The 12,868-nt window shown below is 44.9% G+C and overlaps 1 protein-coding gene across 2 annotated transcripts in view; it reads left to right on the top strand.

Annotated features, from left to right (window-relative positions):
* Positions 1 to 12,868, top strand: part of spata20 (spermatogenesis associated 20) — a 121,342-nt gene that overhangs the window by 36,446 nt on the left and 72,028 nt on the right. For both annotated transcript variants that reach the window (XM_041220360.1, XM_041220361.1), the window contains one exon: positions 9,311 to 9,519. In XM_041220360.1, coding sequence (XP_041076294.1) covers positions 9,311 to 9,519 — 209 coding nt within the window. The remainder of the gene's footprint in view (positions 1 to 9,310; positions 9,520 to 12,868) is intronic.

The raw sequence follows: 12,868 nt of genomic DNA, 5'->3' as shown, positions 1-12,868 counted from the left end.
ATGTCTAAATGTAACTGTTAATTCCCTTCATATGCTTTTATGACGCCTCAATATAAAATTAGAAACTGAAGCCTAAAATTATCCAGGTCCGCACAGAGCAGTGTTTAGAACCACATGGCAACCACGCTGCGTCATCAAGATGGCATGTATTTATTTATTTTAAACTGTGAATTTTCCATAAGTTTTTCAACACCAGACCTCACAGCCAAAGGAAGATTTGAGACTGGAAGCTGCATACGATCATGAAATGGTTAACCCCTCAAGCACTAAAGTTTGTCAAGAGTATGTATTTTTGTGTTTACACTTAAGTGAGATTCTGGTAGTTTCAAACGTGTCACTGTAACAAAGAAATCTTAAGTTCCACAAGCTCCAAGGTAGTGCCACTGGAAGCAAACCCTGTCACATTTTACTCTAGATCTAACCCCAGACATTGCAATATTGAAGAATAATGAATAGGACTATGTGGTACTTTAGCTTTAGCAAAGGTGTTATAAGCAGTGGTCGAATGCATGACAAGTGCAACTTCAAAAATCCAAAATTTGTGGATATCAACATGTTTTGTTTGCTTCTTGTAGGTCTCATCAACATCTATCCAAAATCTTTTTTTTTTGAGTCATTGGTCCCTCCACCCACACCCCCCTAAGAGTGGCCCCTAAGTTTCTTACAGCAATACTAACATTTTAGGACACACATCCCCTACAGGGTAAAGGATTGCGCTGAACTTCAAATAAAACTCACTTGCCCCTCGTCTGGCAACTTGCCAAAAGTGAGTTAGGTGCTCCTGGTATTTTTTATATATTCTTGAAAGCCCTATTCATTATGAGTCAGACAAAGTGCTACACATGATGGTAACGTCTAAGTTGAGCTCAGTGTGATTTTTCTTGTCAGAATCACTTTTTCAGTTTAGGTTGAACTTTGCCAGGTCACAGCTCGAAGGGAACATTTTAAAAATTATTAGCATTTCTAAAGACAGCAGGCCTGAAAACCCCCAGGTGAAATTTTCTAGCAAAGTCTGAGACAGTCGGCAAACAAAATGCTCCTTTTTTGGTTGAGTTGGTGTGGAATGACCCTTCTTTTAATATCTGGTTACCCTTCAATGCGAGCATCAGTAACATTGTCTTCTCTGTAATACAATTTTCAGGTTAAAACTAAATATGTTTGGTGGTAGATGTATTCTTCTATGTCTTTATATTCCTATAAGTATACAAAGAGAAGTACCTTTGTACTTTTAATTTTATTCAACACCAGGATTCAATACTATGATCTCAAGGACCATAAGCTAACACTTCATAGCGATTGAGGTACGCGGAGAGCGTGGATTCTTACCGAGGTGTTGGTGGTGAGATAACTGGCCTGACCTGCACTGAACCTGCACAGCGGCCACAGTGCTGGATCCCCTTGCATTGCGGTGTTATGTGTTTTTATCAGGGATTTTAAAAGAGGAAGCAGCTCTTCCCCTTCCTGGTGTTTGTAGTCACTGTGTGTAGTTCACTTGCAGTTACTGAAGTACAGAGAACTCTGGTGCTTTTTCCTCCGAGTGGAGGGGAACAGGTGTAGCGGTGATGCGATGCAGGAGTGACAGGCAGACAACAGTTTCCAGTGGAAAAGGTGCTTTTATTTATAATCCAGGTCTGGTGACCGTTAAATAATTAATCCCCGGCTATACACAACAATGTGTAAAGCGCGGGGATACCAATAATAGGGCGCAGTCCCGAACAAAACGAACACACGGTCACCAGTCCTGGGTGAGTGCAGACGTGCTTGTGGTGGGTGAAGACACTGTATTTTGTGACGGTTCCGTGCAGTGGTGATCCGGATTGTGCTGACCCTGGTCGACAGCTCCGGATAGGTGAGTTAACTGTCTGGTGGTGCAAAACGCAGACAATTACAAACAAACACAACACGTAATTCTCTGTAACAACGAGAGCGCCTCTCTCGCTCCTTCTCTCTCCGAACATTTACCCAAACGAAGGAAAAGATCAGCGTTACCCTGGCCCGTATCTGTAATCCCGCATGATATCGAGGTAAACAGTTGCAGCTGCCTTATTACTTGCAGCTGCCTCTCGTTTACCTTTCAAATCAATACGGTCTTGCAACAGAGTCTCGCTTCTTTCCAGACTGACCCACTTCCCTGACCCGGAAACGAACTGTCAGGCCAGCCCTTCCAGATACTTCTCCTCTCGTTCTTCGCGCCCTCACAGGTCGGGAGGAAGATTCATCACCAGAACTCATATTTCTGTCACATATCCCACCGCTCAGAGTGGAGCCGAAGGAACACTCGGCTAAATCTACCTTCCCCATTACTCCCCCCTCCCGGGAAAAATAATCCGCATTTTGGTGGTCTTTCCCCGCACGGTGTACCATGTGGTACATGAAGGGCTGCAATGCCAGATACCACCGAGTTATCCGGGCATTGCTGTCCTTCATTGTGCTTAACCACTTGAGTGGGGCGTGGTCTGTGACCAGATCAAATGAGTGTCCCAGCAGGTAGTATCGTAAAGAGTGAGTAGCCCATTTAATGGCCAAACACTCTTTTTCGACTACGGAGTAGTTGCGTTCCCGAGGTAGCATTTTTTACTCAGGTACAATATCGGGTGCTCTACTCCAACTACTTTTTTGGGACAAGACTGCACCCAAACCTACATCTGATGCGTCGGTGTGGAGGATGAATCTCTTGGTGAGTGGGGGCCTGGCAAAGTGTACGCTTAATAGTATCAAACGCCCCCTGACACTCAGCTGACCATTTAATTAAATTTGGAGCACTCTTTTTGGTGAGGTTGACTAACGGGTTAACCACTGTGGCATACTCGGGGATGAAGCGGCGGTAATAACCGGCTAAGCCCAGTAGTGACCTCACCTGAGTCTTGGTTTTGGGGATCGCTGCATCAACCAAAGCCTGGATTTTGGTGACTACAGGTCTCACCCTTCCATTCCCCATTAAAAATCCCAAATATTGAGTCTCTGTTTTGGCAAACGCACATTTCCTCAAGTTAGCTGTCAGCCAGGCTGCCCTTAGAGACTGAAGAACGGCTGTAACCCTAGCCAAATGCTCTCGCCAGGTGGAGCTGTATATCACCACGTCATCAATATACGCTGCTGCATATTCATGATGTGGGTGTAAAACCTGGTCCATCAGTCTCTGAAAGGCAGCGGGCGCACCATGTAGCCCAAACGGCATGGTTTTAAAGTGGAACAGCCCTTCTGGTGTTGAAAATGCGGTTTTCTCTCTGGAGCTGCGGGTTAAAGGGATTTGCCAGTATCCCTTCGTCAGGTCCAGAGTGGAAATAAACCTCGCTTTTCCCAGTCTGTCTAAAAGTTCGTCGACCCGAGGCATGGGATATGCATCGAACTTAGCAATAGCGTTCACCTTTCTGAAATCCACACAGAAGCGGTTGGTGCTGTCTTTCTTAGCCACTATGACGATCGGACTGCACCACTCGCTCCTGGAAGGTTCAATCACCCCAAGCTCGAGCATATCCCATACCTCTTTGCGAACGCCACTTCGCTGACTTTCCGGGATCCGGTACGGTCTCTCTCGCACTGTGACACCTGGTGGAGAGATAATGTCATATTCAACTAAGTTTGTTCTGGCGGGCACGTCAGAAAAAACATCGCTGAACTCCTCAATAAGCTTACGCAGCTCTCTTTGCTGATCCGGAACCAACTGTTCCCCCATTGAAATCGCGCTTGTGCTCGGGGTCTCTGGACAGGGACCTAATCGGGCTGTCTAATTTCATAATTTACTTTCCCTATAGCCCGAATCACCTCATACGGCCCCTGCCATTTAGCACACAGTTTCGATTGTGATGAGGGAAGTAGCAGCATTACCTTGTCCCCTGGTCGAAAGGTTCGAATTCGTGCATTTTTGTTGTAATGCTGATGTTGTCGGTGCTGAGCCGATCTGAGGTTGTCTTGGGCCAAACGACCGACCAAATCCTGGCAATCTTGTAGTAGGAGCACATACTTCACTACATTTTTAGACAAGCCTTTGTGCTCCTCCCACCCCTCCCTCAGCAGGTCGAGAATGCCGCGAGGCTGCCGGCCGTACAGGAGCTCAAAGGGGGAGAACCCCGTTGAACTCTGCGGCACTTCTCTCACCGCAAAAAGGAGGTAGGGAAGAAGCGATGCCCAATATTTCTGCTCCTGTGTTACGAATCGCCTCAGCATCGACTTTAAGGTCTGATTAAAGCGTTCAACCAAACCGTCCGATTGTGGATGATAAACGGACGTCCTGATGGGACGTATTTTTTATATTTTGTACACCTGCTGTAACGTATTGGACAAAAAATTGGCCCCGTGATCAGTCAAAATCTCCTTGGGGATCCCTACTCTAGCCATAATCTGTGCTAACTCGGTGGCTATTGCAGCTGCACTAGTGGACCTCAATGGAACTGCCTCCGGGTATCGCGTTGCATAATCCACCACTACTAATATATGCGTATACCCAGAGTCAGAAGGTAGCAAAGGGCCCATTATGTCCATTACAATGCGCTCGAAAGGAGTGGAAATAATCGGCAGTGGGACCAAAGGGGCGGGGCGCACTTGACCCGGCGCTACTTGCTGGCAGTCTGGGCATGTGACTACATATTTCGACACATCAGTATGAAGACCGAGCCAATAGAATTGAGCCAATATTCGTTCCCTCGTCTTCTCGGCTCCGAGGTGCCCCGCAAAAGGGATATCATGCGCCAGCCTCATGACCTTGGTCCGACAAGACGGGGGAACCAACAATTGTGTTACAGGCTGTCCTTTGCCCACGGCTAGGTTTACCCTATACAGTAATTGCCCCTTTATAGTGAAATGTGGATATACTAGCGCCCCAGCGCCATCAACATCCTTACCTTCAATGGACCGGACATGCCCCCAAGCGTGCACCAGTGATGGGTCGTTCTGTTGGCTCCACACTAGGTCCACGCTTGAGTACCACGGGTCCGGTACACTGAGAGGGGCTGGAATAACCTCTGCCCTAGTCGGTCCAGTAACCTCGCTCTCTCAGTCACACTGCGTTCCCACTCCCTTCGATTGGCGTTTGTTACCATTACAGCACTCTCCCACCAGACCCCAGCCTTGTCTCAAAGACGCTCCCTCCCATTTCGCAGTCCGCTTCTCCTTATTTGTTTTTCTAGGACGGAAAAGAGGGGAAAACATTTCAGGGTGAAAAGGAAACACATCACCAATCTGTTCCTTTTTCTGCCACGTTTACGTGTGTGGCTGAGACTGCCATTGTTTGCATTAATTCTTTGAATTTTGGCCAGTCTCGGCCCAGAATAGTGGCAACCTTTCCGCCACCCCGACTATGAGGTGACGTTTTATCGGTCCTACCGATAAGTATACTTTTAATATGGGGTGTGCCGCCGTGTCTCCATGGATACAGGAGATGGCCACCTGACCTTGTGGCCGCCACTACACACTGCCCAGGAGAGCTGTCCTAATCAAGGTTTGCTCACACCCTGTGTCCACTAATGCGTGGGTTTTCACATTCCCTAAAACCACATTAATCAGACAAGGCCCCTCCCGACCATTTTCCCCACGCTTACCCGCTTCAGGTGCCCAATTGCACGCGGTCACATAACACTCCATGACCTGGCCAGATGTCCCGGCTGGTTGCACCTGAAACAGATAGGAGGGACAGAGGAGGCATAGGTCACAAATCTGTCCCGCTGCTGGTATGGCAATGGGGCAGGGGCAGCAACTCTACCCCAGCTTGGGGCCAACCTTGGTCTCCATGGGGCGGAGGCAAGGGGGCCCAATGGGGTCGGTGCTCTAGGAGGTCTGGGTCCTGGGAACGAAGGTGGTGGTGGTGGTGGTGTTGGAGGAGAGGGAGGGAGGGAGAGGTCGGCTGCTCCGAAAGGCAGGGGCAGACAGTATTCCGACCCGGGTCAGGAAGTCCTCAAAGTCTTCAACCAGTTTGAAAGCCTCCTCCAGGGTGTCGGGGTTGTGGCGCCGTATCCACACCTGGGTCTCGGCGCCGACCACATGGCAGAACTGCTCTATCACAATGGCTTCCCCTGTCTGCTGGGCGGTCTTCTTCCCGGGGGTCAGCCAATGGACCATGTGGTCGCTCAAACGCTCTGCAACCACCCTGGGGTGTGTCTCCGGGTCTTTCCGGTACTCCCTAAACCGTGCCCGGTGGGTCTCCGTGGTTATATTAAGGTGGTGGAGGATAGCCTGCTTGACCAGGTCATAGTCGGTGGCGTGATGGTCATTCATGGCTTGGTAGGCTGCCTGAGCCTCCCCGATCAGGCAGGGTCCCAACTGGCTGGCCCAGAACTCCCGCGGCCAAGCCGCCGCGGTAGCCAGCCGCTCGAACGCCACCAAATACGCCTCCGGGTCATCCTCCGCCGTCATCTTCATTGCCCGTGCCTTCGGGGCCGACATCAGCGGGGTTGTTGAAGGGGTCGTCGCTGCGGCAACGGCCAGCCCTACCCGCTCAATGAGTGCCGTGTAGCGCTTGTCCCTCCTTCTCTCTGCATCGCGTCTGCTCTCCAGCGCCAGTGCGTTGCGGTCCATAAATCCCACTTCTAAAACCACGTGTGGCAAAGTGGCTAGTGGAGGGGAACAGGTGTAGCGGTGATGCGATGCAGGAGTGACAGGCAGACAACAGTTTCCAGTGGGAAAAGGTGCTTTTATTTATAATCCAGGTCTGGTGACCGTTAAATAATTAATCCCCGGCTATACAGAACAATGTGTAAAGCGCGGGGGATAGCAATAATAGGGCACAGTCCTGAACAGAACGAACACACGCTCACCAGTCCTGGGTGAGTGCAGACGTGCTTGTGGTGGGTGAAGACACTGTATTTTGTGACGGTTCCGTGCAGTGGTGATCCGGATTGTGCTGACCCTGGTCGACAGCTGCGGACAGGTGAGTTAACTGTCTGGTGGTGCAGAACGCAGACAATTACAAACAAACACAACAAAACACAACACGTAATTCTCTGTAACAACGAGAGCTCCTCTCTCGCTCCTTCTCTCTCCGAACGTTTACCCAAATGAAGGAAAAGATCAGCGTTACCCTGGCCCGTATATGTAATCCCGCATGATATCGAGGTAAACGTTTGCAGCTGCCTTATTATTTGCAGCTGCCTCTCGTTTACCTTTCAAATCAATACGGTCTTACAACAGAGTCTCGCTTCTATCCAAACTGACCCACTTCCCTGACCCGGAAACGAACTGTCAGGCCAGCCCTTCCAGATACTTCTCCTCTCGTTCTTTAGCGCCCTCACAGGTCGAGAGGAAGATTCATCACCAGAACTCATCTTTCCGTCACAGTAACCCAGATGAGATCAAAGTGTCTTCATAGAAGTAAGACCAGCGCAATCAAACAAGTTTCCTTTAGTTTTGCCAGCAATAAACTGCTGGGACTGGTGATTACGAATATAAAGACAGTGGCTGGTCTAGCCTACATATGTCTATAGAATACAAGTAGAACTGAAGAGCAGCTCAGTAATATAATATATGTGTAATATTTGAGTAATTGCAGCTCAGTAATATAATATATGTGTGATTTTTGAATAATTGCAATAAGAACCGCTCAGAAGGATTGCAAACATCAGAAAACATGAACAGTACAAAAATCAGTTTTGATTTGCTTAGTCTCACCTGCCTTTTTGCCTTTCCCGCTCTGCCTTCCCCTTTTTTGTATTCATTGCTTTATTTTTCCCTTCTTCCCCCTCACTTCTTCCCTCTCTGTCTATCTTGTTACATTGTAGCATGTCATGTATCTTGTACACAACAGTATAACACAGTATTGCCAGAATGCTTTTTAGCGTGTCCCTTCAGGGATCAGAATATATCTCGGGTGGCATGTGTCTAGAGTTTCAGCCTGGATCTCGTGGGGTCTGTCTGCCTCTATTATTACCTGTCAAGATGTAGGTCAAATTTGAGTGTAGTAATTTTCTATATTCCTGGAGATGTAAATATACAGCTTTAGGGAAAAAAAAAGTCTTATGGCTTCCTACCTGAACCAACCAGCAGCTTCCCCTATTGACAGACATACATTCAGTCAGTAACATGCTTTGACCCTAATCTAAAATGACCCAGGAAGTGCAAATGTAACAGATATCCTGAGAATAACCATAGACACTGAGAACTTTCTTTAACCTAAAGTAGCAGGTTAAGATAGTAGATAAAATACATGTTTGCTATACCATGTGTTTCTTTCAAAACTGTTAGATTTGTTAGATTTATGGAATTATTAGCTACAATCACTTTAACAGTAATACTTTAACAAAAGCCTCCCATACCTTGACATACCTATAATAAAGTCTTCAATACTTCAGTGCAAGAATGTGCTGCTTTGAGTCACCTTTACTTGTTTGCGATGTCTGAGCTGTTGGCAGACTTCAGAACCAGTTTCAAATGAGCTCCTGTGGGTCGAGGTGAATATTGTAATGACTGTTTCCTGCAGTGCTGGAACTGCATGCCAGTTAGGTGTTCGTTTATTTTATGGGATTTTCAAAGGGACCACACTGCTGCTTGAACATTAGACCATTACGTGACACAGCAGTCAGCACCATGGACAGCTCTCACTGCCTGTCCTCACTCGACACTACAGTAAGCAAAAAAGGAAATTTACCCAAAAGAATAATAACTCAAACTTTTTATTTAGGGGCTGTAAGTAGTCTTTATTTCTTATTGTTGTTTTACTTTGTATTTGATGTTTTTTCTTTCAGAAAAATAAATTGTTAAATACATTTGAGGGTAAATAGCTTTGAGAATCTATTCAAGCAAATAACCACTTTGGTTTGTGCTTCATACTTCAAATGTACAAAGGTTGTGTCTTTGATCTTCTGAGATGTCATCAATTATCTTATTATTCTGGTTACAGTATTGCCAGATAAGTGCATCTGTTTCCAGCAGTGTGCTTCTGAAAGTAGGGTCTAAAATCTATTTTGTGTCCCATTAGAGTTTACTCCTCCATTAATTTCCATATTTTAGAGGCATATTTTAAAGGTTGGAAAATGCAGAAACAAATTTGAGTTTGAACTTTGTTAAAAAAAAGTTGAAATCTTAATGCTCACCAAGACTGTTTAAAATGCTTTTATTATATTTTTATAATTTACATTGTGGCCTTTGCGGCCACAGAGGAAGTTGTGACAATTTTGTGACAATGTTTTCTAGTCTCTCTCTCTCTCTCTCGCTCTCTCTCTCTCGGTGACTGACTCCTTCTCTCTCTCTCTCTCTCGCTGTGACTGACTCCTTTTCTCCGTTAGAAAATTTCATCCCCCAGTGCCTGTCTAACCCCCTGGTTTGTTGAGGGCTGAGGTGGGTTTTGTCCCCATAGTAACCCAGCTTCCTGTTGTCTCCTCAGCTCAAAGCCTATCAGCGGGTTCTTGGATGACTACGCCTTTGTGATTGGCGCTCTGCTGGACCTGTACGAAGCCTCGCTGGATGCTGGCTGGCTGGAGTGGGCAGAGACTCTGCAGGATAGGCAGGACCAGCTCTTCTGGGATGATCAGGGCAGCGGCTACTTCAGCAGCGAGGCCACTGACCGCTCTGTGCTGCTGAGACTCAAAGAAGGTAGCACAGCACGTATAGTGCCAACCAAGGCCACTCTCCCACCTCATATTAGCACTAATATTATCATTATCCCAATGATAATATTACTCTTACCTCTTATTGATACTAGCAACATTATCACTGCCTGCCTTTAAAAGTGTGATAACCAAGGTTTTAAAATCTATTGTATTACCTCTTATTGGGAGCAAGCAACTGGTCCTTTTTTCTTCTGTGGAATATCTTTCTGTTTTTTGCTTGTATTTTACAGTTCAGTTAGGAATATGCAGATATTTCAAAGACAATGTTAAAGTTCTAGCTGAAAGGTAAACCAGGAAAATAATTCCAGTGATTGAGCTGCCGTCTGACCATGTGAGCTACAGCTAAGGAACCAGGATGCAGTGGTCTGTCTTTAGTGTTGTATTTGAAATATTTGTACATCATTGTAACAGTTTATTATCTGGGGAGCCAGGAAAATATTTACTGTCTACCACAATTATCAATTCTGACAAAACCATCACTAGGACCTAATAGTAAAACCAAGTTCATATTACACCCTATTTTGCTCCAACTTGAACACCAGGATATCACAGTTACATAATTATAGAGCCAGCTTAATTAGTGAACGAGAAAATGGAGGAAGGAAGTGGATATGGCACTGTAACATTTATTGCACAGGTCCCCAAACACCAAACAGCCATAAGACCTGTTATTTACAGCAAACACCATAGTCTCTTAACAGTTCAGTGGGATAATAAAGTGCCGACTAATTTGCATTCAGCAAGGTTTCACAAAACGTGGATTTTATCCTGCAACGTTTTACTTTAGCGTAACAACAACAAAATCCACAGCTTTCAATCAAAAGTGCCAGAGTCATGATAGTATAATCCGAAGCAGAAATCAAACTCTTTCAAAGTTTTCTTCTACAGCCCAGAGTCCAGTCTTCATCCCACTCAGCTTCTACTGCAGCTCGCAAAACCGTTTAGTCTCGGCAGCGCCTGCGAAGGAAAACAATATTCCAAAGCATTAATCCCAAAAATGAAAGTAGCTATAAAAACTTCTAGTATGTATCGCCATTCTCTTTAAACTTTGTTAGTTTGGTTTTAAATAAGTAAGAAACACAACCTCTGCTATCACTCAGACGTGCCCCTGCCAAGCTTGTTTGAATCTTTGATTTTCCGCCCCTGCTCGAACGTCATCCCTTACACTCTGACTACCCTCTGCTTGTGGATCCAAATATAAAGGGACGTAGCATGCGGGGCACAGTCATAAATTAACACAACAAAAACTACACCTGCATCCGTTGTAGCATTCTACATATATGACTCTTCAGCATCCCACAATGTAGCATACTACCTCATAGATTTTAGTGAATAATCTTTATTTATGAAGGTGATTGTCAAGAAAACATTTGAGGAATTGCTGACCTTCATATCACATGCAGCATGAAATGTATTCTACTTTGTCCCCAGCATTTGAATAATGCTGGGGAGGGTCAACGAACATATCCATGTGATGTAAACAATCCAATACATTACTGAGCTAATGTGTAAAAAAGGACTTGTAGGATTTTTGGTCTGAGGATCTCACCCTAAACTTGAAAACCCATGTCGCCACATTTGCCCCACTGTAGTTAGTTTTGCGATTAAGAGTCAACAAAGTAAAAATAAAAACATATTTTTTAGTTTTTTATTGGTATTGAATTGTAATGTTTATACTTGTATTGCATGTTGTCACGTCTGTTGCTTTTTGCAGATTTTCACGTACTCTTTTTATTCGGTCTTATTTATTTTCTATTTACTCTGCACACACTCTTAACTCAGGGGAGACGTCAGGAGGACAGAGATATTATAAACTCCTAGTGGTTTATGTTCGAGCACTGGACGAGCTGTAAGTAAGTCCATATGACCTCTATTTAATCGGAAAGAAAGACACTCAAGACTCATTCATTTTAAGTTTTACGAATCAGAGCAATACTGTTTCGGTTTATGAAAATACTTTTAATATTGGAAAGGTAGGTTGATCAGACCACCAAATTCCAATACACGCGGTCTACAAGCACCCACTTCTATATTTCAGTTTCATTCCATATAACACTCTCTTAAAACCAAATCTAGTCTGGAATCAGTCTGGTGGAGATCTGCAAGTGATGGAACACTTCACCCTGTCAAGCAAAGGTCTTGATTGCGGTGCCCGTTTGCGAAAAGTGTGAGTTTTTATAGGATTCGTCTCCATAGGAATACATGGAGAATCTTTATCAAGTCCAATTCTTATCTCTTTGGCACACAACAGCCTAAAAATTTAGAGCCTTGTGTCAGCAATTTTTCAAGATATGACACCTGGTCTACACATCCGATCATGATCTCACCAGCTCATCTCTCGACCCCTCCTCTATCTAAAAGGTTAGGTGAAACAAAGAAAATAATATTATTTTGAATATATGAGTGTTGTTTGAAATATATACAACACTATTAGTTATGATTATATTGATTATATGTATTAATGTCTAATAATATATTCCCTCATGCCATTCTATTCTTCAAATTAGTTTTCCTTCTCTCTTTACAGGCGTGTGCTTAACAGATATTATAGGGAACTTCCATCTTATGTTTTTTCTAATATAGGATAGGAAGACGATAAAAGGTTTTTCTAATGAGGAAATATTTTCTAATAGGGGGAAAACGGAACGACTTTTTGTGGATCCTTCGCACCCAGATAGAGATGAGAACGAGGAAAGTTTCTCTTCATGGATAATCTATTTGTTTTTTATTTAAGTGTAAGATTGTAATGTCTCTGTCCTATGAGTTTCCTAATAGCACGAATTCAGCTGAACTGCGGACGACCTCCTATTTTTTTTCAGCGGCATACAAACCAGCTAAAACCGGTTCGCTAGCTGTGCACTTAGCTTTCCAATTTCCAGCGATAATCAAGGTTTTTTCCAATTTTTCTATGGTGAGAAGACTGTTTGATAAGAGAACTCCGCTCTTCATGCCAACTATCCCTTCACTTTCTGGCACGACTTTAAGACAGGCTCACAGCAAGTTATAAAGTTTTTACTTTCTTAAAACCCATTGTGACGGAAAGACGAGTTCTGGTGATGAATCTTCCTCCCGACCTGTGAGGGCGCTAAAGAACGAGAGGAGAAGTATCTGGAAGGGCTGGCCTGACAGTTAGTTTCCGGGTCAGGGAAGTGGGTCAGCCTGGAAAGAAGCGCGACTCTGTTGTAAGACCGTATTGATTTGAAAGGTAAACGAGAAGCAGCTGCAAGTAATAAGGCAGCTGCAACCGTTTACCTAGATATCATGCAGGATTAGATATAGGGGCCAGGGTAACGCTGATCTTTTCCTTCGTTTGGGTAAACGTTCGGAGAGAG

This window comes from Polyodon spathula, chromosome 20, assembly GCF_017654505.1.
Source record: "Polyodon spathula isolate WHYD16114869_AA chromosome 20, ASM1765450v1, whole genome shotgun sequence".
NCBI classification, from domain to species: domain Eukaryota; kingdom Metazoa; phylum Chordata; class Actinopteri; order Acipenseriformes; family Polyodontidae; genus Polyodon; species Polyodon spathula.
This window is presented reverse-complemented; position numbering and strand designations above follow the sequence as displayed.